Source organism: Nyctibius grandis, chromosome 4 (assembly GCF_013368605.1).
Source record: "Nyctibius grandis isolate bNycGra1 chromosome 4, bNycGra1.pri, whole genome shotgun sequence".
Taxonomy (NCBI): domain Eukaryota; kingdom Metazoa; phylum Chordata; class Aves; order Nyctibiiformes; family Nyctibiidae; genus Nyctibius; species Nyctibius grandis.
The window spans coordinates 72,145,639-72,169,397 of NC_090661.1; the positions used below are offsets into that span (position 1 = coordinate 72,145,639).

At 41.5% G+C, this 23,759-nt stretch overlaps 1 protein-coding gene across 4 annotated transcripts; it reads left to right on the top strand.

Annotated features, from left to right (window-relative positions):
- On the top strand, positions 1-20,209 carry SLC16A9 (solute carrier family 16 member 9). 4 transcript variants are annotated; one of them, XM_068398151.1, is made up of 8 exons: positions 1-81; positions 4,247-4,306; positions 4,726-4,843; positions 5,921-6,149; positions 14,314-14,457; positions 15,362-15,457; positions 16,953-17,861; positions 18,208-20,209. In XM_068398151.1, exons 4-8 carry the CDS (start codon positions 5,954-5,956, stop codon positions 18,384-18,386), a joined length of 1,524 nt encoding a protein of 507 aa, XP_068254252.1. In that variant the 5' UTR covers positions 1-81; positions 4,247-4,306; positions 4,726-4,843; positions 5,921-5,953; the 3' UTR covers positions 18,387-20,209. The 4 variants fall into 4 exon arrangements, with proteins under 4 accessions (XP_068254252.1, XP_068254254.1, XP_068254253.1 ...); XM_068398152.1 differs by lacking the exon at positions 1-81 and adding an exon at positions 328-538; XM_068398153.1 differs by lacking the exon at positions 4,726-4,843.
- The last annotated feature ends 3,550 nt before the right edge of the window (positions 20,210-23,759 follow it).

Consider the following 23,759-nt stretch of genomic DNA (forward strand, 5'->3'; position numbering starts at 1 on the left):
GGCTCTCCGGGGGCGGCTCCTGCCCCCCGCCCGGCCGCCCCCGCCCCACGGGCCGCCCGCTGCTGCCGGCGCGGGGCGCAGGTAACGGGGACGGTGCCTCCTCGGGGGCACCCGGGCTTCGGCCGGGCCGTGGGGGGCCGCGGGCCGCCGGTGAGGGGAGCGAGGGGCCGGGCAGGGCCGGCGGTGCCGCGGGGGGCGGCCAGGCGGGTCCCCCACCGGGGCCGCCGCCACCCGGATCGGCCCGGCCCCGCTCTCCGGCGGGAGGCCTCGCGGGGCTGTCCCGGCCCCGGGTGCCGGTGCGGGGGGCGGCCGGGCCAGGCCGGTGGCCATGAGGGAGCTCCGCAGGGGCCTCCGCGGCGCCCGGGCTTCGGGGAAAGGAGCTGGCTCAGGACCTGCTGTCCCGCCTGGGTGCCCGCCGGGGCGGCCGCGTCCCTCGCGGTGCCTATCGACGCCCACCCCGCGGTGCCCGCCGTGAGCACCCCTTGGTGTTGCCTGCGCGTACCTCGTGGTGTCCCTTCTGAGTGCCTGTTGGCAGCCGGTGGGTACCCGGCCGTGTGGCAGCATCAGTGCCTGCTGCGGGCACACGGCAGCGGGCGCCTATCGGCATCGGTGCGTGCCCGTTGCGGGCACCCGTTGGTGTCTCGGAGGTGGCGGCTGCCCGGGAGTTGGGCAGCGTGGCACGACCCTGTCTCACCGCGTGCGTGGCATCGGGCCGGCGAGGGCGACCTTCAGGCACCGCTCGGTGTGTGTTGAGCACTTCCCGTCAAAACGCGTCTGGAGGTGGAAGGTGTCAATGTGTAATGCGGTCATCTGGGGCGGGGGTGTGGGCTGGCCCCCGAGGGCGTGGGGAGAGGCAAGGCGAGGCGAGCCGGGAGCTATAAGAGCCTGTTCATCCCCACGGAGGACCTAGCCAAGGGGCACGGAGCGGCTGAGAGAGCGGACGCCAAGGAGAGCCCTTGCAGGTCGTGATGCGTAAGGCAGCGCACACCGCGCGCTCAGTTCGCAGAGGAGTTCCCTGGTAAATCAAGTGGGCTGGTGGTTTATAGCAGCGTCGGCTCACATGTGTCTACATGGATGCGTGCTAGTGTATGACAGGCAGTTACGCTTGCGGTAGCGGGGGGGTTTCCATCTCCTCTGGGGCAGTGAGGCTCTGGGAACAGGTACAACTGGTTCAGCTGAGCTGACAGATTTGTACAAAGCTGGCTGGTTTATGTGCTGCCCTGGTTGATGCTTCTTTATGTGAACTTATTTTGCACAATGGAAAAACATTATGTCGTTGGTAAGTTTTGTTCTGGTATTTTATTTTGTTTTGTTTTAAACTCCACGCTTATTCCCTTGACAGACAGAAATGGAAGGAAATATTTATGTTGATGAGCCTCCTGCATAACTTACAAAAGGGAAAGTAGAGGACCATGAGAAATAGGTAGACCTGAATGCTGAGAACTGAGAGGGAAATGTATACGTTCAGTGTGAAAGAACTTAGAGAGCTACTGTAGTTAGAAGGTCAGTTAAAGTCTGATGTCATCAAAGTACAGATGCATCTTTTTCAGTGCATTTAATACAATGCTTGTACCGTTGTGTCAGTACGTATGCAGGTGTTTGGATACAATGAGTATGTTAAAAACAACTGTAATGCATTACTGCCACTCTAACCTTCTAGGTGTTACTTGCAAGCTAAGAGTAGCAGGAACTTCAGGTGATAATTGCAAGAATGTTGCTGGAAAAATAAATAGAAATTTACGTGAAATCTAATTCAACTTAAAATGAGACTATTCTGTCTGGTACCGTCTTAATTTGTACCGTTGCCTTGCAAAACTGGAATAGCTGAGTGTTAATCACACTGTGATTCTGCTGACATCGGCTTTCTTTGCAGCCATGTGCTGCTCTCAGAAAGCAGCATACTTAACCAGACTCCAGTTGCACAAAAAACAAGCTGGAAACAATTGTTTTGCTACTGTCTTTCTCGAGATTCCCTTTGCCACCGATTAATACAAGTTGCTGTGCTGAGGGCTAATGTTTCAGTCGTACTCGTGTTCTTTAGACCAATTCTTTTTTTTGTGCTCCTCTGTTGTCTTTAAGCCAAATCTTAAGATTTATAGAAAAAGAGCTCAATACTGTGATAAAGCTGCTTAGATACAAGAAAATAGTTGCAGCCAGACACCTCTCTCTTTCCACATTAAAACTGTTGTTCTTCAGTTGGTTCTCTAGGGTTTCTTTTTGTTGTTGTTCTTGGTAAAGGCTTTCATCAGGCAGCTCTCTTCCTCTGATTCTTATTCCCAGTGAGTACAACTCACTGAAAAGCTTTTTCTGACCAAACTTCAAGTTACTGTTTAATTCTTTATGCTTCGTTTCTCCATTTCAGTATTTTTGATGTAACTAGGTTTCCTGGAGTCTGAAACAACATCCTTAGGTTTTGTGAACAGTAAGGTTTGTGAAATGGTTCCCACCTGAATCTTAAACCCATGGTTGTTCGTCTGTTTCCAGGATCACACGAGTCTTCCTGGTTGGTTCCCAGAGAAAATAAAACTATTGAGCGCTCTCTTCTGTGTGGGCTTCTGCTTCTTTATTTTTGCTGATCTTGTTTTCTGTACTGTCTGTGTCCTCCTTCCGCACAGATAGAAAGTAGTAAAAGGCACTTTGGATCCCTCCGAAGTCAATGCACAGATTCGATGCGCATGCAGGCAGCGTTGGGAGTAGCAAAGGTGTAAGCTTTTATACTACAACTTGTCATTTTCAGGGAAGCATTAAATAATGTACCGATAGAAGATGTATTGATGTCCATGGTCCCAGCAGCAGCTTGGTTGACTGGGGCATCTATAACTATGTATCGCAGCAGAGGGCTCTGGGAAACGGGCTCCTCGCACAGGGCTCGGCTCGCTTGCTCTCTTCAGGAGGACTTTGTGCATTCAGGGAAGTTAGAAAATACGCCTTGTTTTAGGCCATAGACACACAGTGGTGTGAGGTGAAGGAGCAACCTGCGAGAAAGGAAAGAAACAGCCAGGTCATGTTGACTCTTAAAAATAAACTCTGGGACTTCATAGATCTGTTTTCACTTTGAGGATGATTTCTGGGGGGAAAAATGACGGTGGTTTTCACTTTTTGCTTGGCAATTGCAGACTGTAAATGGCTTGAAGTGTTTAGAAAATAGAGTTGTTTTTGCTACCTGAAATTCTGTTATTTAGCTAAAAGACAGCAAAGAGATCTGTGGCGCAAAATAGGAGGCGTCAGGATGTAGAAGGTCAGCATTTTGCTGCCATAAGTCGGGAGCAGTTGGTTAAAGTCAGTAAAGCTGTCCAGACTTGCAGCAGATGAGGAACTGATCCAGAGTTTTTTTTGTCTTTCTATTAGAAAAGACTACGTGACCTAAGACTACGAAACTTTTTTCCTCTCCTGCCCTGCCCTCCCTTCCTCCCCATCTTATGTTCAGAATAGCAGAACTGTACTCAAGAGTTGTCTCTGTGCCAAATTATAGGGCATCAATATAGTGGAAATCAATATAACAGCTAAAATGTGTTTGTTTTCTAAAGACTACTGGTTAAAGAGATATGAGTTGGGATTATTCAGTGTTGATTTCCATTATTTTAGTGGTTTTCCACCTTTTTTACTCCAGTCAGGGGCAAAACAAGCCAAGTGATATTTAATGCATGGAGAGGTGCATGTGTCAGCTCTTTTGGTGACTGCAGACAAATAGTTTAAATATTTTGTGTAGAAATATGGGGATCCCCTTTTGTATAAAGGCTATTGTTATAGGAAAGTACCTATAAGCAGCTTTTTAATGCTTTGATACCTTATGGCGTGGTATGATTTCTGTTTAGCCTAGCTGTCATTCTTGCATCCCATGTAATCAAGGGACACTTACCAGATGCTTGAGGAAATAAATCAGAGTTTACATTTGTAACTGAAACATACAACTTTGTAACATTTGTAACTGGAAATATTGTGTCTTGAAGGACTGTCAGTATGTTAAAATGGCAAATCACTCCTAAGGGACCTAGAGTGTCAAAGTTTATTTTACATTAGTCGACAATGTTTTTGTTATTTTGGGGCTCAAGGCTGCTGTCAGCTGTTAATTAATTGAGGGGGGATCAGTATTTCTCCACTGAGATAACTTGATTACTTCTGAAGTTCCTCTGAAAAGATATTAAAAAGAAGACATGTAATGTGAAGACACCAGTATTTCAGAGTTGTGTTCACTGTTGCGGTGATACTTTGTCTGTAAACTTGCTTTGCTGCCCTTTTTCTGCAGGTAGAGTCGCCACGTAAAGTTACACTTGTAGGAAGCTGAAGGACTTTTTTGTCATCATCTGTAAGTATCTACCCTCAAAGTAACACTTAAGTGGTCAGTTAACTCGAACTGGCCTTTTTCATGTATCTATAGTAATTATTCCTCAAAATTTTATACTGTAGGTTTTTTTGTAAGTTTTCCATGCAAATTCTTAAAAATTGCCCAAGCAAAGAGTACAAGGAGCATGAATGGAAGATCTGTTATTGTCTACTTGTTTACACGAATACTTTCATACAGCAGTTATTTTTTTCCATCTCCTCTGGGTTGTAAGTCAAAAAGGCAGTACGACATGTTTATTTTTCTGCTTTGCCTCTTGGGGGTCTCCCAGAGCAGAACTCTTACTGCAGCAGTCTTAATGCATAAGCTGCAGAGTGAAGATAGTCCTTGAGAATATTTCATGACGAAAACAGGGTAAGATCTTATCCGTTTCTATCTTACAGGGTAAAGGAAATAAAATTGTTGAGAATCACACGTCTGGTTAGTGACAGAGCCAGGAACAGAACATGGGTTTTGTGATCATCGCTTCGGCAGATTGCTCCCTGTAGAGAGGGAGGGCAGGTTAGTTTTGTGCAGAGGGACTTACAATATCACTGGAGTCATACAAACTTCAAAGCAATTTAGCCTGGAAAACCTCTAAATTCTTTAATAGGTTTTAGAGTTATCAGTCCCTACATTCACAAACCAGTCTTGAGAAGGTGTGAGGACAGTAAGTTATTTAAAGCCATAGATGCATAGGTGATGGATCTTGCCATGCAAAGGAGTAAGGTAGTACTTATGGAGTCCAAGAAGTGATTGCCAGTTCGGGGAAGGGTGATGTGTGCACACTGTGCAGAAGCAGACACTGTAATAGGTTATAGGAGATTTTTGTGTGCGTGTTTAATGCTATCATGTCTTGGCATAGAAGCCACATCTGTACACAGTTTTAGAACTCACTTCACTTACTAATATGTACAAAGTGTTTTTTGGATGCATCGCTCCTCTGCATGTCACCTTGTTGACAGAGCAGAGTACTGAACTGTTACTATTTCCAGAATGTCAGTCCCCCTCTTCGCCTGCCCCTCCCACAGTACGCTATCTGGTGGCAAACACCTTGCTAAACTGCAAGGTACTATGCTGAGATTACAACTAAGTAGAGATTTTTTTTTGGACTTTGAACTAATATTTTTATACTTGTGAATTTTTTTAAATCCTAAATTATTTATTTGGATTGTTTTATGCTTGTAGCTTTTCTTGTCCTTCAAACCTATATGCTTCACTCAGGATATCCGAGGTCTTAACAGCCGATGGCCATGTGGTTCTCTCGTTGAACTGTGGCAGATATTAGTGCCTGAGGTCTTCACAAAGCTTATTTAACACTCAGAAAATGAAATGTTCCCCATTTCTGTAATGCAATGCTGATGCATGTATGACTTATTAATGCTTTGTGTACTGTTTCTCTGTTACGCAGAAGAGGTAAAGTACCAAATGGTAACTAATTTTCATTACCTCTATGCTGTGTTGCATATATATCTTGAGGCATGGTTGAATTAAGCCTCTGTTTGAATGTGTACCTCTGTGTACAGCTCACTTGTATCAGCAAACCTAGGTCAGTCACATTTCTAATGCTCTATTCTGTTTGGTTTTTTGTTTACACAGGTTCTGCCTGTACATCTGCGCTCATCTGACAAGATGGTATTTCGGAAACCACCAGATGGTGGCTGGGGCTGGGTGATTGTTGTCGTTTCCTTCTTTACTCAGTTCTTATGTTACGGATCACCGCTGGCGGTGGGAGTCTTGTATGTAGAATGGCTGGATGCTTTTGGAGAAGGGAAAGGCAAGACTGCTTGGGTTGGATCACTAGCAAATGGAATCGGATTGCTTGCCAGTAAGTGTAGAAGCAGTATCTATCTTAAATTGAAATGTTTCTTTCTAAAAGGTGCTTTCATCTGTGTGTGCTTTTGGAATTATATTAAAGACAGCTGCAAATGATAGAATGAGGATGCTGCGTTTTTGTTTTAGGTCAAGATGGGTAAGAAGATTACATCTGTAGTTCCACTATACGTAAACCAAAACATTATAATGGTAAAAGAGCAATAAAAATGCTACCCTTAGAAAAATCAAAATTATTGTATTTGAATAAACTAGAAAAACCAAACTCTGGGAAACTGAATGGTAATTTTGTTGATGAGATTATTTTTTTTTTTAAAAAAAAGGCTTTAAGACTAACATTTGTGTTAGTATCTTTAAAATCACAGTAAACTGTTAGTCTGAAATGGTTCAAGTGCTTTAAGTAAAAAAAAAGTCAATTAATAAACCAGTTACTCATTTTCCAGCTCTAGAAGTAAACCCACCAGTTAGGGTGAGTGAGGGCTCTTTTCTACTGTTTGAGAAAAAAACTCCCTTTGAAGCCTGGAAAGTTATGGATAACAGTGGCATTAAATAAAACAACTTTACTGGAAGCTTTTCTTTAGTAAGACATTGTCACTTGGGGAGTAGCAGCAGAGTTTCAGGGAAATAAAACACCACTTTGAAAGTCCATAGGTCGATTTTGTTGTTTTAATATTGAGCATGAGTATTGTACTGAGTAATATCACTAACTTCTGCTTGTCAAAGATTCACCGTGGGAATGGTTATCTTTTTGCTGAATCTGGAAAAAATTGCCTGTCAGCAGAGCAATTGCTATGAGCAAAAGCAATTATGTAGCTTAATGGACAAAATGCAGCTCAGGATTGTGAGGAAATCTCTCCTTAAAGGAAAGCTGACGTTCAAATAGCGATACAGACCTGAATAAAAATGACTGCTTTGTATGACGCCATAACTGGCCAAATACTGGCGTCACGCTCGTGTTAGGGTTTTATATCACTAGGCAGAACAGAAATGGGCAAAGGCAGGTGGATCATTAACCACAAGAAGACTATATTCAGTCCCAGGGTGTAAGTGGGCAAAGGACTGTAGACTGGTCTTCCGTCATACTTTTTTATTTTCCTGTTTTAAAGGCATTAACTCCTATTATTAATGGATCAAGACCTAAATAAACTTGAGTGTGAGAATGAAGTGGGGGGGAAAGAAGGATAAACAAGATAGTTACTGAAGAAAAACTAGGCAGAAGGGGATTGCAAGAGAAGGGATGAAGAAAAACCCTCTCCCTGGAGACCAGAAGTCTCTGGCTCACTCCTCTGACAAGAGCCTCAGCTCCCTTTCTCGTATGCCAACACCACGCTAGTTTCCAGATTTCTTAGTGCCCTCTGTCTTGCCACTGTCAGCAATTGTCAGTAATGTGCTTTATAGCAAATAGAACCTTCTGTGACTGAATGAATAAAAGCTGCTATTATAATTGATTTTGGTATGGAATGATTAAATTACTTGAAATTTTGACATGTTAGGAGGAACTTTGTCAGTGTACTTTTATTCTTTGAGTTTGGGATTTAGAAGTTTAATAATCATTCCTATTTTAATGCCTTCAAAGAAAAGTACAGTGAGGGCCTTTTAATTGCATTGATGTTATCAGAGTTGACTGAAAACAAAATATATGTTCCTGGCTTTACCTGAAATCGAAGATCCCACTATCTTACCAAGCTGGGATCTGACCTTAATGATAACTTTACTTAAAGTAAACTTGTGGAAGGGACACTGTAAGTATCATAACCTCTAACTAAAACTAGGATGCTCTTGACAAGTTACAATTTTCCATGCAGTTTTCATAGCAGGCCTTTTTCAGACCTAGTCACTGGTGCAAAGAACATAGGTGTTTTCAGTGCAAAACCGTTGATATAACACAGTGCAAAGTTAGGTCTTTTTCGGGAATACAGGAAAACAGAATTTGCTTCTGTTCTTATTTCTGCTATTGCAGGTTCCAGTATTATAGACCAGGTGGGACCGCTGTGTGTTGTAGCCTATGTTAAGTAGATGATCAGGCTAATTGAATTTTTCTAAATTAGCATATTTTAATGTATGTGAAAAGATATTATCTGTAACTTAATAACTTAACGATTTCCCCAAGCAAGCTGACTTCAGCAGCAATATTGCATGTGTGAATGCTAGTAACAGGACAACTTTACCCCAAAGCCTTTCTGTAGTCCCCTTGCCTTTTACTGTTCCTAATTTGACTCTTCTAGTATTTGTTGTTTTTTTCCTTTCTCCTCCTTTATTTTGGTTTCCAGTCTCTGATCTAGTTACCAAAAAACATATTTTCAAGTGTTGGTACTCTTAAAGCAATCCATGTTGCATGCAGAAAATATTGTAATTCTCATTTGATTTAGAACAAGTTTGTTTAGTGCATTCTCTGTCTCTCATAACTTTTCTCAGTAGTTAATTCCCTCCTTAAAAGTATGTAATCTTATGATACAAGTTGCTTAGTTTTAGTTTTCAGCTGATGAATAATGTTATCCTTAACTGATATATTTTGAATTGCCCCTGAATTAGTGTGGTGTATGTCTAGAGATTGCAATCAAATTACTTCTACATTTTCTTTTAAGCCTATACCTCAATACAGTCTTTTTGCCATTGATACAAGAGACTTCCGCTCTTTTAATTAAGGCTCTTCTGGAGAGCCATTAAGACTCTTCTGTGAGCCCTCTCTGACTTAACATCACCTTTCTGAAGCTGTAGATACCAGACTGGAAAAAAGAATGGCAGTTATGGTAGATTTGCAGCTACATACAGGAAATAAGTTAGTGTCCATTTTCTTAAGGAGACTTTTCTCATTGATAGCACTGGAAATCACATTAGCTAGCTTCTGTAACAGTGGAAGATAGCTCCAGTGACTTTTCCATATTAGTACTGTAATTTCACCAAAAAGAAGAAAATGTCCTTACATATATGCCAGCTGGCACAGAAGAAGGTTCTGTGTGTCTTCTCCCCTTCGCTCTGTACACGTAGTCTTAAATGTTTTTGAAGTAGCTGATGCTGGTGAGTCCTTTAGCATTTGCTGTATTGGTGTCCTTTCTACCATGTTTACTTCTGACTTGTGTGAGAGCTAAACTTAGGCTCGAGACATAGAAACCCAGTACAGCACCTTGTTTATTGAGATGAATTTCCTAGCTGCCTGGTGTTCAATTTCTGTCCTCTTGCTGGCAGCACAGACAGCGTTGCTAAGGCCCAGTGTTCAGCCCTGAGCTGGGCTGTTCAGCTCACCAGCTGGAAAAGAGAATGGGACAGGACCTGGCTGGTCTCTTCCTTGCAGGCTGACTTGAGTTATAACGTTCTGTGATGCGACCTTACAGTGCATTGTAAGAAATGTGCCTAAAATAGTGAAAGAAAAGCATCACTGTTATTGTACAGGGCAGCGGTGAGGCCTACTCTGCAACATTAGGTGTCATAATGCTGATTAGGCTATGGTAGATGTGGCACATGGCTCCATGGATGATGCAGGGCTTGTTGCATAGGAAGAAATTGAAAGAGCTTAGCGTGTTTCCCCTACATGCCAGAGGAGGATATTTATTACGTTGTTGAAGATCGTGTGTTTCTCCTGCACCAAGTGTTCTTAATTTTACATCCATTTGGAGCCTGAAATTAAATTTGATCCATGTTATACTGGCTAAAAGCAAAACAAAGACCTTGTCACCTTTAATTGGCACCACTGCTGTTTATAGTAAAAGTTAACTTCACAGTATTTGACTTAGCAGGAGACACCAGCAATGTGTCTCCCATTTCCACTCCCCTTTATTAACGGAGAAAGAACAAAGGGAAGATTCTTCCTTGAAAGGCGTGTCTTATTAAATTAATGGTGTGTTTCTCCTGATCTGAGGCATTCAGTGTTAAATGTTTAGAAAGCTTAATTTTGTGATTTCAAGCAATATTTTTACAACTCTAAAAAATACTTTGCAGCATCTACATATTTTTGGACAAAAACCTCGCACACAGATAGCCTCCACTGTAAACTATGGAAGCTATATGTAGTTTGTGGGGAGGGGAGAAGATATCCCAAAGTCCTCTGAATAGGAGCCCAGTTCATTTAATAACTTTATCAGAAAGGAGCAGTCTTTTCAATCAGCTGGGAGTGCGTTGCTGTCCAATGTAAAAAAGGCTTTTTCTGATCTATATTCTTATCCAAACACTTGGAGAATATTACATTTATTATGACCAGGTTTTAGCATTGCTTTTAATATGCAAAAAATATTCTTGTGTTCTGTCCAGTGGATTTTATGTGCAGTCCAGCAGCATTGCTTCTACTGTACAGTTCCAACAGGCTCGGACAGATACCAACAAGCAGGATGGGTCAGATTAATACAGGCAATAAGAAAAAGATCTTAGTTGTCCAGTATTGTTTGTTTAGCAAAAGGTTTTGTGGGGGGGGGGGTGAAGGAGGAAGGACCCTTGAGATGGGTGAGTAGAGGAAGGGAGTGTTAGTTTGCAGAATTTTTCTCTTCATGTGAGAAGATTGAGGAAGAGAGCATTAGTTCTTGATGTTCATTAAACAAAACAACTTTGTGCTTGTCAGGAGGTCAGAAGATTGTGGTAGTTATAAAGTTCCTGTGTGAGCAGCAGATGGCTTGTTTTCACATCTCAGGAGGGACTCACTGTCACATCCAGGTCTCACTGAGGGTAAAGTCTTTTATTCAAAAAAATCTTAATAAAAATATCAATGTACAAATGATTCCTCCTAGAAGTTCTTCCTCTTTGGTCTCTCTGCATGAGGATCTGCTGTGAGAGCCCATCTTCTTTCTGCTGCTTCTTCCCATTTTGTCTAGGGATCTTCTTTACTGCTCCCCTGCAGAGCCTGATAATTGTGTTACTGGCTGCTGAGCCTTGACAGGTTGTGTACAGAAGAGCAGTGGCTGTGCCTGTGCTGGCTTCTAAGTCTTTCAGAACAATACATTTTTCTTCCTAGAGGTAGCTGTCATTCTTATAAACTGGGCTGGTATCTTTTTTTGATAGTTTGGTCTAATTTTAAGATACATCATTGGGAAGAAAAAAAGCCCCAGGGATTTTATTTGTAAAAGAGGTAAATATTTATCAATGTCTTCAAATATTATTCTAATACCAGTGCTAACCCCCGGAGGAGCTCAGCAAACTGAAGAAAATACCGGCTTAAAAGCCATTTTCCATGCTTCTTATTGAGGATTACCACTGGGATTTTATTTTTATGTTGTTCATGTTACAGTGAGAAATACATTATCAGTGGAAGGCTCTTTCTGAAAGAGTCGACTAAATGAAAACCCTTATGCTACCTGAAGGGCTGTTTCTTATGCAGCTGTACATAGACTCTTACATTCTTCAGAATGTCCACTTCGAACAAAATCCACAGGGCAGGAGTTCACAGAGCAAGTCTCAGTCCCACTCTGGGAAAGTTGGATATTTGACCAGAATTAACTGCCTTGAACCCATTGTGCTTGAATTACTTGTAGAGAATAACATGTTTTTGTACAGTGAACTCCTGTACAAATATCATGATAGTAACCAAAGGTGCTGTGCCTGGTGGAAAAAAAAGGCCGGCTCTTTGGGAAACACAGAAAGAGAAGGAATGCGGGGAGGCAGGAAAAAGAACAAAGATGCTGGCTGTCATGGGGGTTTTCTTTTGTGACTTTTATTTTCTAACAGTATGATGAAGGAAGTGTGAAAGTAGGGCCTAGTGTGTAGGGGAAGATGGAGCTGTTTTTCTTCTTGTTCTGGAGACCTATAATAACTATTTTAATACTTATACTGGCGTTCCATCTTATAAACAGGGTCATTGCTGAGCTGCCAGATCTCTTGCTGTGTGAGATGACACATTAATACTGAGCCTATTGGAGCAGGTTCTTCAGTTTTGTGCAGGTTGTTTTCCATGTCAGAGCAAAAAGATCTCTTTGTACTTTCTGTTCTCTTTTGGGATTATTTTTTGTAAGTGGGAGAAGCTGGAAGAGCATCTCCTTGGACCCTGTCAGAGATGCTTTTGATGGTGTTCCAGAGGAGAGTGTCCTTGTCAGATTATGAAGACATGTTTTTCAGCTGTCTCCCTTGTTCTGGCTTGGGGTCAGAGGGGTCCAGCTTCACCTCGGATCCTTCTAGTAGTGACCAGTGCAGTCCGTACCAGTACCACCACCCCAGGCTGGACGGAGACCTTCTGAAAGTAGCTGTGTCGAAATACAGAGAGCAGGTGGAAGGGGAATACTGTTTGCTTGAGCAAGGTAGCGGGTGAGAAATAAAGAACAGAAAGAGTGCAAATTCCTCTGCTTAATTGAATTGTGTTATCACTACCTAATGTTCTTTTAGTGTAGAAGAATTTTTTTATGTAATACAGACTCAATCCTTTGTTTATTTTTAAATCCCGTGGTTTCAGGAAACATACCAATCTTAATTTGCCAGTTCTAGTAATTAATTCTAAGAATCAGCAACGATCTAACACTCTCAGCTTTTGTTCTTGGCAAGTTGCTCTGCCCAAGTTATTCTGGCCGGCTTTCATTCCCACAGCATGCTGACTCTTGAGAAGCAGCGAGCACTTACATCTTCCTTTTTCATCATTTCCAAAATCCAAATAAACCCCACTTCCCCAGAAGATTTTTCTGTATTATTCTTTAACTCTTTGCCTGGATAAGCCCCAATTCAGACTCGCTTCCCTTTACGTTCCTTAGGCAGATGGCTCTTACGTAGGGCAAAAGTTCTGACCTGCTTTGCCTTTGAGGATTGTTTCACCTGCTAACGAATCTGTGCTCCTGCCTGCCAGAACGGCTTGTCCCGTGGCCGGTAACCACACGAAAACCTTGCCTGCATTCCCAGCTGCTAGCTCCTGTCTGCAAACCTAGGCAAGCACCGTCCTCAGCTGCAACTGCTGTTCACCTCATATCACCTCTTTGGGCTCACCTCCCATCTGCTGGGAAACTGTTATGTGTGAGTCAGGGAGGACCAACCTGAATGAACAGCAGACTCCAAAGTTACTGTTTTGGAGATTGTATTGACCATGGGGTGTCTTTGTATCGCTGTGAAGGAGATACAAAGGCGATAAGGTTTTTTTTGTTGTTGTTTTTTAAATAATGTCATTCTTCATCTGTGTATCAAACTTCTAATCTCGGAGTTGCAGAGCTTAGGATCTTGGGGCTAGTGTGTAAGTCTATAAATGTTTGGAACTGCGCAGTTTCAGATGAGAGATTGTCTTTTGCAAGCCAAGTCCCTTGCTGGTTGCTTATTTATGCAGGGCACCAAGCTTGCATGCTACTTCAGACTAAAAGGTGTATTCTAGGGCACACAACTGAAAGTGGGTGCTTGTTCTACAAGTTCTGTGAGAGGAGAACTGGCTGAGTAGAGGCAGAGTATGAATGTTGCCTGCACTTCATTCTTGTTTTGAAGAACAAACCAACCAAGAAATATTTGGGGGGTAAAGAGAGGGAGAAACCTCTTCCGAACTCCATGAACATTGCTCTGGACATTCTCAATAAATGCCTTTTAGTTTCCGTAGTTTTACACTAGAAACCAAGATAGGTAGTAAACAGTTATTTGGCAGAATACTAACTAGCAGGTATTGGATTCCCTAGAAAATTAGGGACGGGTAGTGTTTGTCTTTATCTGGTATCTTAGCAGATATTTCCTCTATGTAAGCACCAGGTGGCATTCTCACCGTGATTATGATCAGAAGTTACTATTTTCCATTTCAGTTTCATAAATCTCATCTTAAGGTGAATACAGATACTATCTTTTCTGAAACGCAGTTTTTGGGCTCTGTCAAAAAATACCTGCTGGATTGAAGCCTGGCTGATGGTCTAACTTCTTTTGGTACCTAAAGAGGAAGATTCTTTTCAGAACCTTTGTACAAGTCCTTAGGTGTGTAGTGACTGTTACAGTCTATTATGTATGTATCATCATGTGTTTAAGGAATGTTTTGCTCCCAACCTTGGTACCATTTAGTGGTCTTGATGTCAGTTTCTCCTTGAGCAAAAATCTTGCAAGCCTGATCTTGTATGTTTTTATAACTGAGTCTCTTAAAGAATCCTGTAAAACTGAGTACTCTGAATTGTTGTTTAATATAATTATATATTTAAATAATTATCACAGGAAACATTTCTGTAGACTGAGGTTTTTTTAGAAGTTCTTACTGGTGCAGGTATTTACTAGGAATATTTTTCCTGCTTTTCCTCTAGGTCCTGTCTGCAGTATATGTGTATCATCTTTTGGAGCAAGACCAGTAGCAATTTTCAGTGGCTTTATGGTGGCTGGGGGCCTCATGATGAGCAGTTTTGCACCTAACATATACTTTCTATATGTTTCATATGGGATTGTTGTTGGTAAGAAACACCTCTCCTTCATATAGAGACTTAATCTTTATTATTTTGAGTCTTGCTTTATGAATCTGAAATTGGAAACTGATTCACAGAGGCAGTGGTAGTCTGGGACTTGATTTATCAAGGAATACTTTACTTTGGGGCAGGGAGGGTAATCGCACGGCGGTTTGTCACCATGTGTGAAAGATAAAGGCAATACCTATGTTTGTCAGGGTTTGAAAACAGTTTGTCCTCTGTTGATGCGATTGTTAGCGATGAAGAAGCTGAGGTTTTGCCCGAGAGGTGGAATTGAGCAGCTTTCTGCAGGCATGAAGTGCCAGTCTTAAAGGAATAACATCTACGTTTTGTCATGTACTCATTCTAATTTGATAAATTAGGGATCATTAGGGAGCAGTGTTGTTCTCTACATAACTGGATTGCACCTGAAACGCTGTGCTAAAGGCATGAAAGTCCTGTTCTCCTAGCAGGTGGTGACCTGCGTTTCTGTGCTGCAGAGGGCTGCTGTGGGTGGTTTATCAAATTAATGGTGTCAGGCAACCAGGCGCCTCGCTGCCCAGCTGGGACCCAGCAGCGTGCTGGCTCGGGCACAGTGCCACGCGGGCGCAGCTCTGCTGTTTTCTGGGGCCAGCCCCTGGACTGAAAGCCATGTAACCCTTCTGTGTAGCCCAGAACCTGAGCTGGTGAACTCCTCAAACCCAGCCTGCTCCATGCAGGTTCTGCAGCCAGGGATGGTCGGGGAGAGGGAGGTGGGACAGCGCAGGCAGCCTAAAGGCCCTGTCAGTGGGAGGCTGGTGTGGCTGGTGCAGAACTGGAGTTAAAAGGTACTACTGTATTATCTGGGGAATAAAAAGGGTCATTCATTTCCCAGAGTCTGTTGCATGCTTTATTTCTAACTCTTTTTCTCAAGGTCTTGGATGTGGCCTTTTGTATACTGCAACAGTTACCATCACTTGCCAGTATTTTGACAAACGCAGGGGCCTTGCACTTGGTCTGATTTCAACAGGTATGACTTTTAATTGTCATTCTCTACAACTTTTCAACTCTGATACAGCTACCATTACCCTGGCAATAAAAACCAGGAACTTATATTTTTCTCAGTTACTTCCTGAAGTAACATTTTAATTCAAAACATCAGTAGCAATGAACAGATAAAATTAGGCTTCAGATAAAACGGTAACTACATTTGCAGGTGTATGGTATGGTATGGGTTATCCACACAGATGAGAAAAGGATATTCATTGAAATGAAAGCAGACTCATGAATAGCTTGGTCTGTATGCCATGGGTAATAAGAGGGGAAACTTTTCATAGCGCTCTCTTCTCCCTCTTCTTTCTTACACAAGATCAGAGGTGAGAAAGAGATTGGAGAGGTAGGATATAAATGCTGGATCACCATAACCTCACATTAGCTGTATCTTTAAAGGAGTAGTTGAAGTTTGGGCTGACATTTTTAGTATTTTTTATTTTTGGTCTTAAAGGAGACTAAATTCTGAAATCTTCCAAAAGCTCATCCCAGCTTCTTGTGCGTGTATGTTAAAGGGATCTTAGAAAAATGAACATCTGATAATACAAGGAAAATATTTTGAAGGGTGCTGAGCAGTCTTTTTCATCCTCTCTCTGGGTCTTTAGGTTGTGTGGCATTGTCCTTTACGCCAAGAGGAATTGCTAAATTAATGAACCAAGTAGGAACTGTTAAAAAAGGCTGCTGTCCCATCAAATCATTTTAATTTAAAGTTTGTCTTTAAATTGACTTGAAAAACCAATGCTCTATATTTGTGAGTGGACATACATTGATTACAATGGATCTATGCTCACTTCAACCGAGAGCTTTTTCTTTTAATTGGTGGGATTGCATAAAATACTTGTCTTCGTAGTAATTTGGTTACTCTTCAGTGTTTTCTTCCGAATAGCCAAATTTCTCAAATGCATGTTTGGCGCTGCAGACCTTCAGAAATGCCTTTGCAGTAAACTCACGCCATGTAAGCCCCCCTCCTTAAACACCAAGCAGTCAAGGGCTGTTTCTAGGAGGGCTCTTGGTGAACCCCCCTGGTCTGTTCCTGCCTTAGAGAAGGAAGGGGGCAGTGAGGAGGAGAAAAGGGAGAATGTTGATGTGAAATTCTAACTGTGTTAAGTCAAAATGGTACCTGAAGGGATACATGTGTATGAGTGCATGGCAGGAGGATGGCTTAATAGTTCTTTGGTGTTTTTCATCAGATATACTATTGATTCTACTTGTTTCTAAAGTGTCTTCTAGTGTTAATCATCATGAATTGTTCAGATATTTTGAAAGGCTTTTTATTTTGTGCACACTCAGTAAAGAAACTGTAACTTCAAGAGGGATGATAACTTACCAGTTCATTAGACTGGGGAGAGAGGAGCCAAATGACTTACCATTCCTGTGACAGTATATTTGTAGCTGCTTAAATGTAGTTGTTTGTTACTATTGAAGAGTGTTCTCAGTTCTTCAGTTTAACCTGATCTTATTTTCCTTTTATATAGGCTCAAGTGTTGGACTCTTTATATATGCAGCATTGCAAAGAGAGCTTATTGATCTTTATGGACTGGATGGTTGTCTGCTAATAGTTGGTGCACTGTCTCTAAATATATTAGCATGTGGCAGCCTAATGAGACCATTGGAGTCATCTGATTCCCCTCCAACAGAAAAAACATGTGTAGACAAAGTCCCAGATCAATGTTTTGTTTACCATGAAAAAGAAAAGACTGTTGAAGAAAATATAAGCATCCTTGAAAAGGGCTACGCTGATGAAAAATGTGCAAACAATATACCTGATTACAAACAGGATAGCATATTAAATAAGAATGTATTAATCTCAATAAATGTAAATGAGAAAGACACTTACAAAAAGAAAGTTGTAGAACAGACAAACTTCTGCAAGCAACTCGCCAAAAAGAAGTGGCAGCTCTATCTGAACTACTGGGAGGAAACCATGGTTCTTTTTAAGAACAAAGTATTTTCAGCTCTCTTTGTTGCCATCTTGCTCTTTGATATTGGTGGATTTCCTCCTTCTCTGCTCATGGAAGATGTAGCAAGAAGTGCAAACATTAATGAAGATGACTATCATATGCCCCTTATTTCCATTATAGGCATTATGACTGCTGTTGGCAAACTTACTTTAGGAATACTGGCAGATTTTAAATGGGTTAACACTTTATATCTATACGTAACTACCTTACTAATGACAGGACTGGCCTTGTTTGCGATTCCGTTTGCCAAAAGTTACCTTACATTAGCGATGCTTTCTGGGATTTTGGGTTTTCTGACTGGGAACTGGTCAATTTTTCCATATGTAACAACAAAGACTGTGGGAATTGAGAAACTGACTCACGCGTATGGGATATTGATGTTCTTTGCTGGACTTGGAAATAGCCTCGGACCACCAATTGTAGGTAAGGTCAAGGTAAATACTATAAAATGAACGTGAGCTTGTCAGGAACAGACAGAATTAATTTGCATGTGGGTAATTCTAGTTGGTCCTAATAACAATGGAAAGATGAAATCAAGATCTTCAACAAAAATTAAAGCCTGTTTCGCTTGAGCTGGCCAAAACTGATTGTGTTCTGGTTTTGGCTTTGATAAAGAGCGCATTTCACGTCTAAGTGGTCAAGCTGCATTTTAGATTTGGCCTTTTTTGTTGTTGTTTTTTTGGTTTTTTTTTTATGAAGTTTCACTAACTTACAGTGTTGTGTTACATTTAAATCCCCACTGATGCACTTCCCTTATTTTCACCCCCAGGTTGGTTTTACGACTGGACGCAGGAGTATGACACTGCATTCTATTTCAGTGGCTTTTGTGTCTTACTGGGTGGATTTCTTCTGCTGTTGGCAGCGTTACCTTGCTGGAATACCTGTGCCAATCAGAGCTCAAAGCTGCCTCCAAATACTTACTCCTACAAAGTTGCATCTAGTGCTTAGGTGACAACTGGAAAACACTTTGTACTTTTTTATATTATATAGCAAAGTATTTTAGTAATTTTCCACTTATTTATGAAGCCCAAAAATCCTCTTCCACTAGAAAAATTCCGTTGTTGCTTGTTGTTCAGTTCCTTTTCTTCTTTTATTTCTTTTTTATTTTATGTCTAAGAACAGTCTTATTTTGTCTACTATGCACTGTGTTTTCAGCCTTCGTCTACTGCAATTTCCTTTCACCCTGTAAGGGGTGTATCCTGCTGTATTATCAGCTGTACTTTTTTTTTTTTAAGGGGTGTCGTGTGGAAGCGTGAAAACTTTAAAGCAAAAATAAAGGCCTGTTCCTTATAGGAGAAGGCTGGCGTTTCTGTCACCTTTTTATAGGTCTCCGAGTTGCACAATCAGACTTTACAAAACAAAAATTTGCCTTATTAGAATGTAATACTGTGGCACGGTGCTTATAACATCATGCTTAGATTAACTTTTTGTCTTTTTAAGGTTTCTTCAGTTTACAGTGAAGTGCCAGTTGGGGGAGGGAGAAGAGGGGGAACAAAACTAACCTTGTGTTGCATAACTGAAGTGAACTTTATGATGAAAGTAAAGATTCTTACTACCACTGCAACTAAGAACTATGTTTATAAATATTGCACATTTTGTGAAGTCTGTTTATAAAACTGTTGAACCAAAACCTTTTAAACCAAGGAATAAATATGATTGTTAAAACCATGAAAAGAAATGCTGACTTGGTTGTGCAAGTTCATAATGTTTAGATTGGAGTTGGAGATGTGCTCACAGAAGGCCACAGGTGAGTGTTTCTAAGCAAGTCACCCGTGGTCTGGCAGTACTGGGGGAATCTCTTGTTGCACAACTACAGTTTAGTAGGTTGAATTTGCTGCAGAGAGCTTAGTAGTAGAGCTTTCAGCAAGGTAGACCTGATGTCAAAAGGAAAAAATGTGACAGCAATGTCATCTTTGCTCTGTCATTTTTGGAATGGACATAGCAAGGAGAGAAGTTAGTAACAGGGAGCAAGAAAAAGCATGGGGGAGAGATAACAGAAGAGGTACAGGGGAAGCTGAGGTGGAAAGAGTTGCAACACTTGAACACCAAACAGGCCAATGAAGAGAGAGCCCCTGAAACCCACTGCTCAGATAATCTCTAGCTGCCGGCTAGCTCTCTGTGTGAGTTGGCTTTTTACTTTTGTTTAAGCCAAGGCCCAAGGCTGCCATGACTGGGGGGGAATACTGTGTGAGGTTGAAGTTTTTTCTGGGCCTGACAGGTGCTACAGGGAAGGCAGGGTGACTCAGCTAGCTCTGCACTGCCCTGCGTGATAGCGGTTGCTTCTGCAGCTGCTCCCACGCCAAAGATGTGTCTGGTTGCTCTTGTGTAGTAGTCACAGAAATCTCCTATCCACCTGTGGCAGGTGCTGCCTGCTTTGGCTTCTTGCTGTAGGTTTAAAGTTTAGTGGAGCACATTGGGAAGCCTGGGGTGAGGTAGAAGCTCTTAGTCCTGAGTTACATCTTGTATGGTTGCCTGCAAATGCCCAAGTAGTTATTTGCAGTACTAGGTGCCTCAAATATCTGCTGTGATTCTGGCTCATAAATAATCCTTAAGATAAAAAACAGGCATGTAATGAGCAACCTTTATTGTCAAAGTGCTATGCACAGAGTTACTCTGTTTGCACACCTCATTAAGCAAGAGCGATGTAACCTCTAAGTGGGGCAGACATAAGTGCAAGTAATGTTCCCTTTTCTGGTCCAAGGTAGGAAAATCCAGCTTGGCTTCAGACAGTTTTTGCTGACTTTCTGGGATTCACTTATATTTGTTTGTATTGAAACTTGACAAAAATAAAGATGCAGTTAATTTGGCTCTTTATTTTCTTCCTCCATTTGTCAGCTGGGTGTAACTACTGTGTGGAGTTTTTTCTGGATTGCTTATTCAATGCATGTGGAAAAAATACTGAGTATTCCATACAGGCATAAATGCAACTCCCGTTCCAAATTGGAGCCCTGGGTATCTGATGCGGATTTGCACCCATTTTATGTGCTGTTTGGCAGCTGTAGTCAGATTTCACCACACGCATGTAGAAGTAGTACCATGTTTCACACACCTTAAAGAAACTGTGGTGATATACTGGATATAGTCAGGGTATGTGTGCCTTCAGATCAATATCTTTTAGAGCCTCTCACTTCCTGCCAACAATACGTTCTGAGTACTTTAAATATGAAACTGATGTTAAATTGGTTGTCAGTCTGAAAAAATTCAGCTGGAATGAATGTTAATGATTGGGCAATATGTAGCACACTTTTGCAATGGAAATGGAGTCTATTATTAGGCAGCTTGATATGTTTGGAAATTGACTAGTGATCTGTGATGGTTTCCTCATGTAACCATACCCATCAGTGAGGAAAGAGCCCTGGCTGTTGAAGAATTTTATATTGCCACTGCAGGCAATATGTGTTAGGACTCCTAGCCCTAGCCATTTAGTTGAGCACAGTGACCATACTGATCTTGGCTTTAACTGATAAACAAGACCTAAGAGTTAATGTTTTGTTTTTTGCTTTTTACTTCTCTAGTTTTGCAGGGTTCCTTTCCAAGAAGAGAGTTCCAGAGATGTTGCAACTTGAGCATTACCTGAGAGCCTTTCCTTCTTCTGTCTGGCACGCTTCATTCAAATTTGCCCATAAGTTTGAATGTTTTTTTGGAAGGTGGCAGGAGAGGTACAACATGATTATCTGTGCCTCATTTGCTTGAAAAGTAGGTCATCAGCATTGACAGGGTGGTAGAGGTAGGTAGGTACACAGTACTGCCATGTAGAATTAAATTCTGCATTCTCTTGAGTTTTATGGTCCATGACAAACAGATCTGGAACAGGAAGAATGAGATGCTTAAATAATTACTCTTTATTATAGAAGAAAAAGTTATTGTTTATTGCATAAATTAATTGGTTACTGTGGAGTCAGTCATGAATAGAACAATTATCTTCTTATTTGCAGATCTTAAGAAAATTTATTGTAGTTACCAAAACACAAGACAAATGAAACTGCTAAGTTTTATTAGATTGAAAGTCTATTCTGTGCCTTGCTCAATTGATGGTCTTTATGGTTAGCTGCAAAAAAGGATTACATTCCTTTGGTAGCTGTTAATTTGCCTACATCATGCTGATACCGCATTCCTGCATCACGTACTGACATTGAACAATGTGCTAAACAAGGGCTACAGATCATATGCTATAAAAATTGGTTGAGACGTTTGCATAGCATTAAACTGACACAGAGGTATTTTTTTATTTGAAAGCTATTTCACTTAAGCCATTTCAGGAGGGCAAGTCTGGTGAATATGTTGGACTGAGCATTATACTGGTCAGATTAAAAATGGCAAAAGAGAAATCATACAGAAATTGGACAGGTCAAAGGAAGTGGCAAAAGCTTCTTTGTAGTATGAGATAGAATTCCTCAGCTGGAAAGGACTATTTCAGTGATGTGCTGTAGACTCAATTAATTATGCTGAAAAGCCAAGTTAGAGACTTGTCAGTTGTCTTATAAGAAATAGTCTTTAAAGATGTATCAGTATGCTCTCTGTTTACCAAAATCCATTTTGCTTTTTACATTTGTTTTTTGAAGAAAGATATTTGTCCTTTTAAATTGAAACAGTTCTTAGAAGCCGATATACAGATGCTCGTCTTGTACCATGCTATATCACGTAATGAATTTGTTGCAGGAGCTAAATTATAGAATCATTTTGGTTGGAAGGGACCTGTAAAGATCATCTAGTCCAGCCTCCCTGCCATGACATAGTGATTTCAAGTTACTCCGAATAGCTGGTCTGCTTCTGGTTTGTTGTCACTTTCATGGCTCTGTGGGGAAGTCTTGACTCCTTTCGTGTCCTCATTGTAAGGCCTCACATTTTCTGTAATAGCTTGTGTTATTTTTCGTTATAGTGTCCACATTTCTTTGCAACAACACTGTCGGTCAGCTTTAGCTACCTTAGTTTGATCTGTGAAGTATTTGCTTGCTTGTTTTTTTTTCATTAGCACTAAGTAATCACATCAGTCCAAATTAACTTTTTTAGCCCTAAAATCATTTCATGTTGCCAGAATCTAAAGGCTAAGATGTCTGAAATGAGCAACTCACTGAAATTTTCTGCCAGAGCTATAGAACTGGAATCAGATATGACTGGTATGAATGCAGATTTCTCAACTTCTCTGCCTACAGATGCTCAAGACTTCATTTAATGAGGAATGAGTGTCTTGTGCACGTGATAAGGAAGAGTTGAAGACAGTACAAATCTTTTGGCTCTGGGGTCTCGCTGCTGTACTTTCTCCTCTTTGGATTGCCTATGTCAGGTGCAGCTTTTGTGCTGTGTGTGCTGCAGTTTTGTGAGCTAGTGTAAGGTGAGAGGTAGAATCGCGTGCCTGGAGCATGAGATTTAACACTGGGGTACCTCCACTCTCCTCACTTAGCATGCAACAAGGAGTATCATGCAATGTTCAGTCATTGAATACATCCTTCAACAGTCTTCAAGGGAGCATCCCTGCACCCGTTCCTCTCTGACCCCCAGTGCTGCTGCAGAGGGATTAAGTCCAGTGAGTTTTCCAGGCCATAGTTTCAAGTTGTGTTTTCTGCCAGTGGAAGTGCTTGCTTAAGGCATCCAACAGTGCATTGTTGTGGGTGCCATGTTGTAAACCCACTCAGGGAACCCTTGGAAATGCTTTTTTTTTTTTTTTTGTAACAGAGATCAGCTTGTTTTTACAGCCCGGGCTCACACGTAACTGCTAGCACAACACGCCGTGGTGCGCCGCAGCGCATGGGTGGGAAGGAGCTTGGAGCAATTCCTTTGTAAGCTGCCCTTGCGGTTGTGCCCCTGTGCAGTGAGACTGCAGCAAGCGTTGTTCCCAGCTGCCTTTGGCTCCAAGCTTAATCTTACTTGGTCATAGTTAAACTTGCAAAAAACATTTTCTTGTAGTTCAAATTAATGTTGGGTTTTTTCCCCCCCTGTTTCTCTCATTACAGGCTGAAAATCATCTGACTAAACTCTCTTTCCTCCTTTCCTGGTGTCACAGCTCATGTTGTACAGTAAACATGTTTTCAGTGATTAACAGCAATGACTAGGAGATGTTGCTGAGTAACAAGATGAATACCTACCCACCTGTTTTGTAAATGGCCAGTGCTCTGACCAGCTCTTTGTTTACAGATCATATCTAAATCATGTGGGTTTCTTGTGGTTATAACTTTAAAATCTGATATACAACATGCATATCAAGGTGTATTAGGTCACTCTGTCTTTGTTGGAATCAAATTATTTTACTGTTTAATTAAAATGTCCCTGGGTTAGAGTGGTTGTCTCCCTGCTTTGCATTACTTAGGGGACCGTCTTTGCAAA

Bases quoted from the DNA above. Each gene is read 5' to 3' on its own strand.
- SLC16A9 (XM_068398151.1), top strand. From the start codon at position 5,954: ATGGTATTTCGGAAACCACCAGATGGTGGCTGGGGCTGGGTGATTGTT. The intron at 14,458-15,361 runs GTAAGAAACACC...CTTTTTCTCAAG, and splicing joins TTCATATGGGATTGTTGTTG to GTCTTGGATGTGGCCTTTTG. The intron at 17,862-18,207 runs GTAAGGTCAAGG...TTTCACCCCCAG, and splicing joins CCTCGGACCACCAATTGTAG to GTTGGTTTTACGACTGGACG.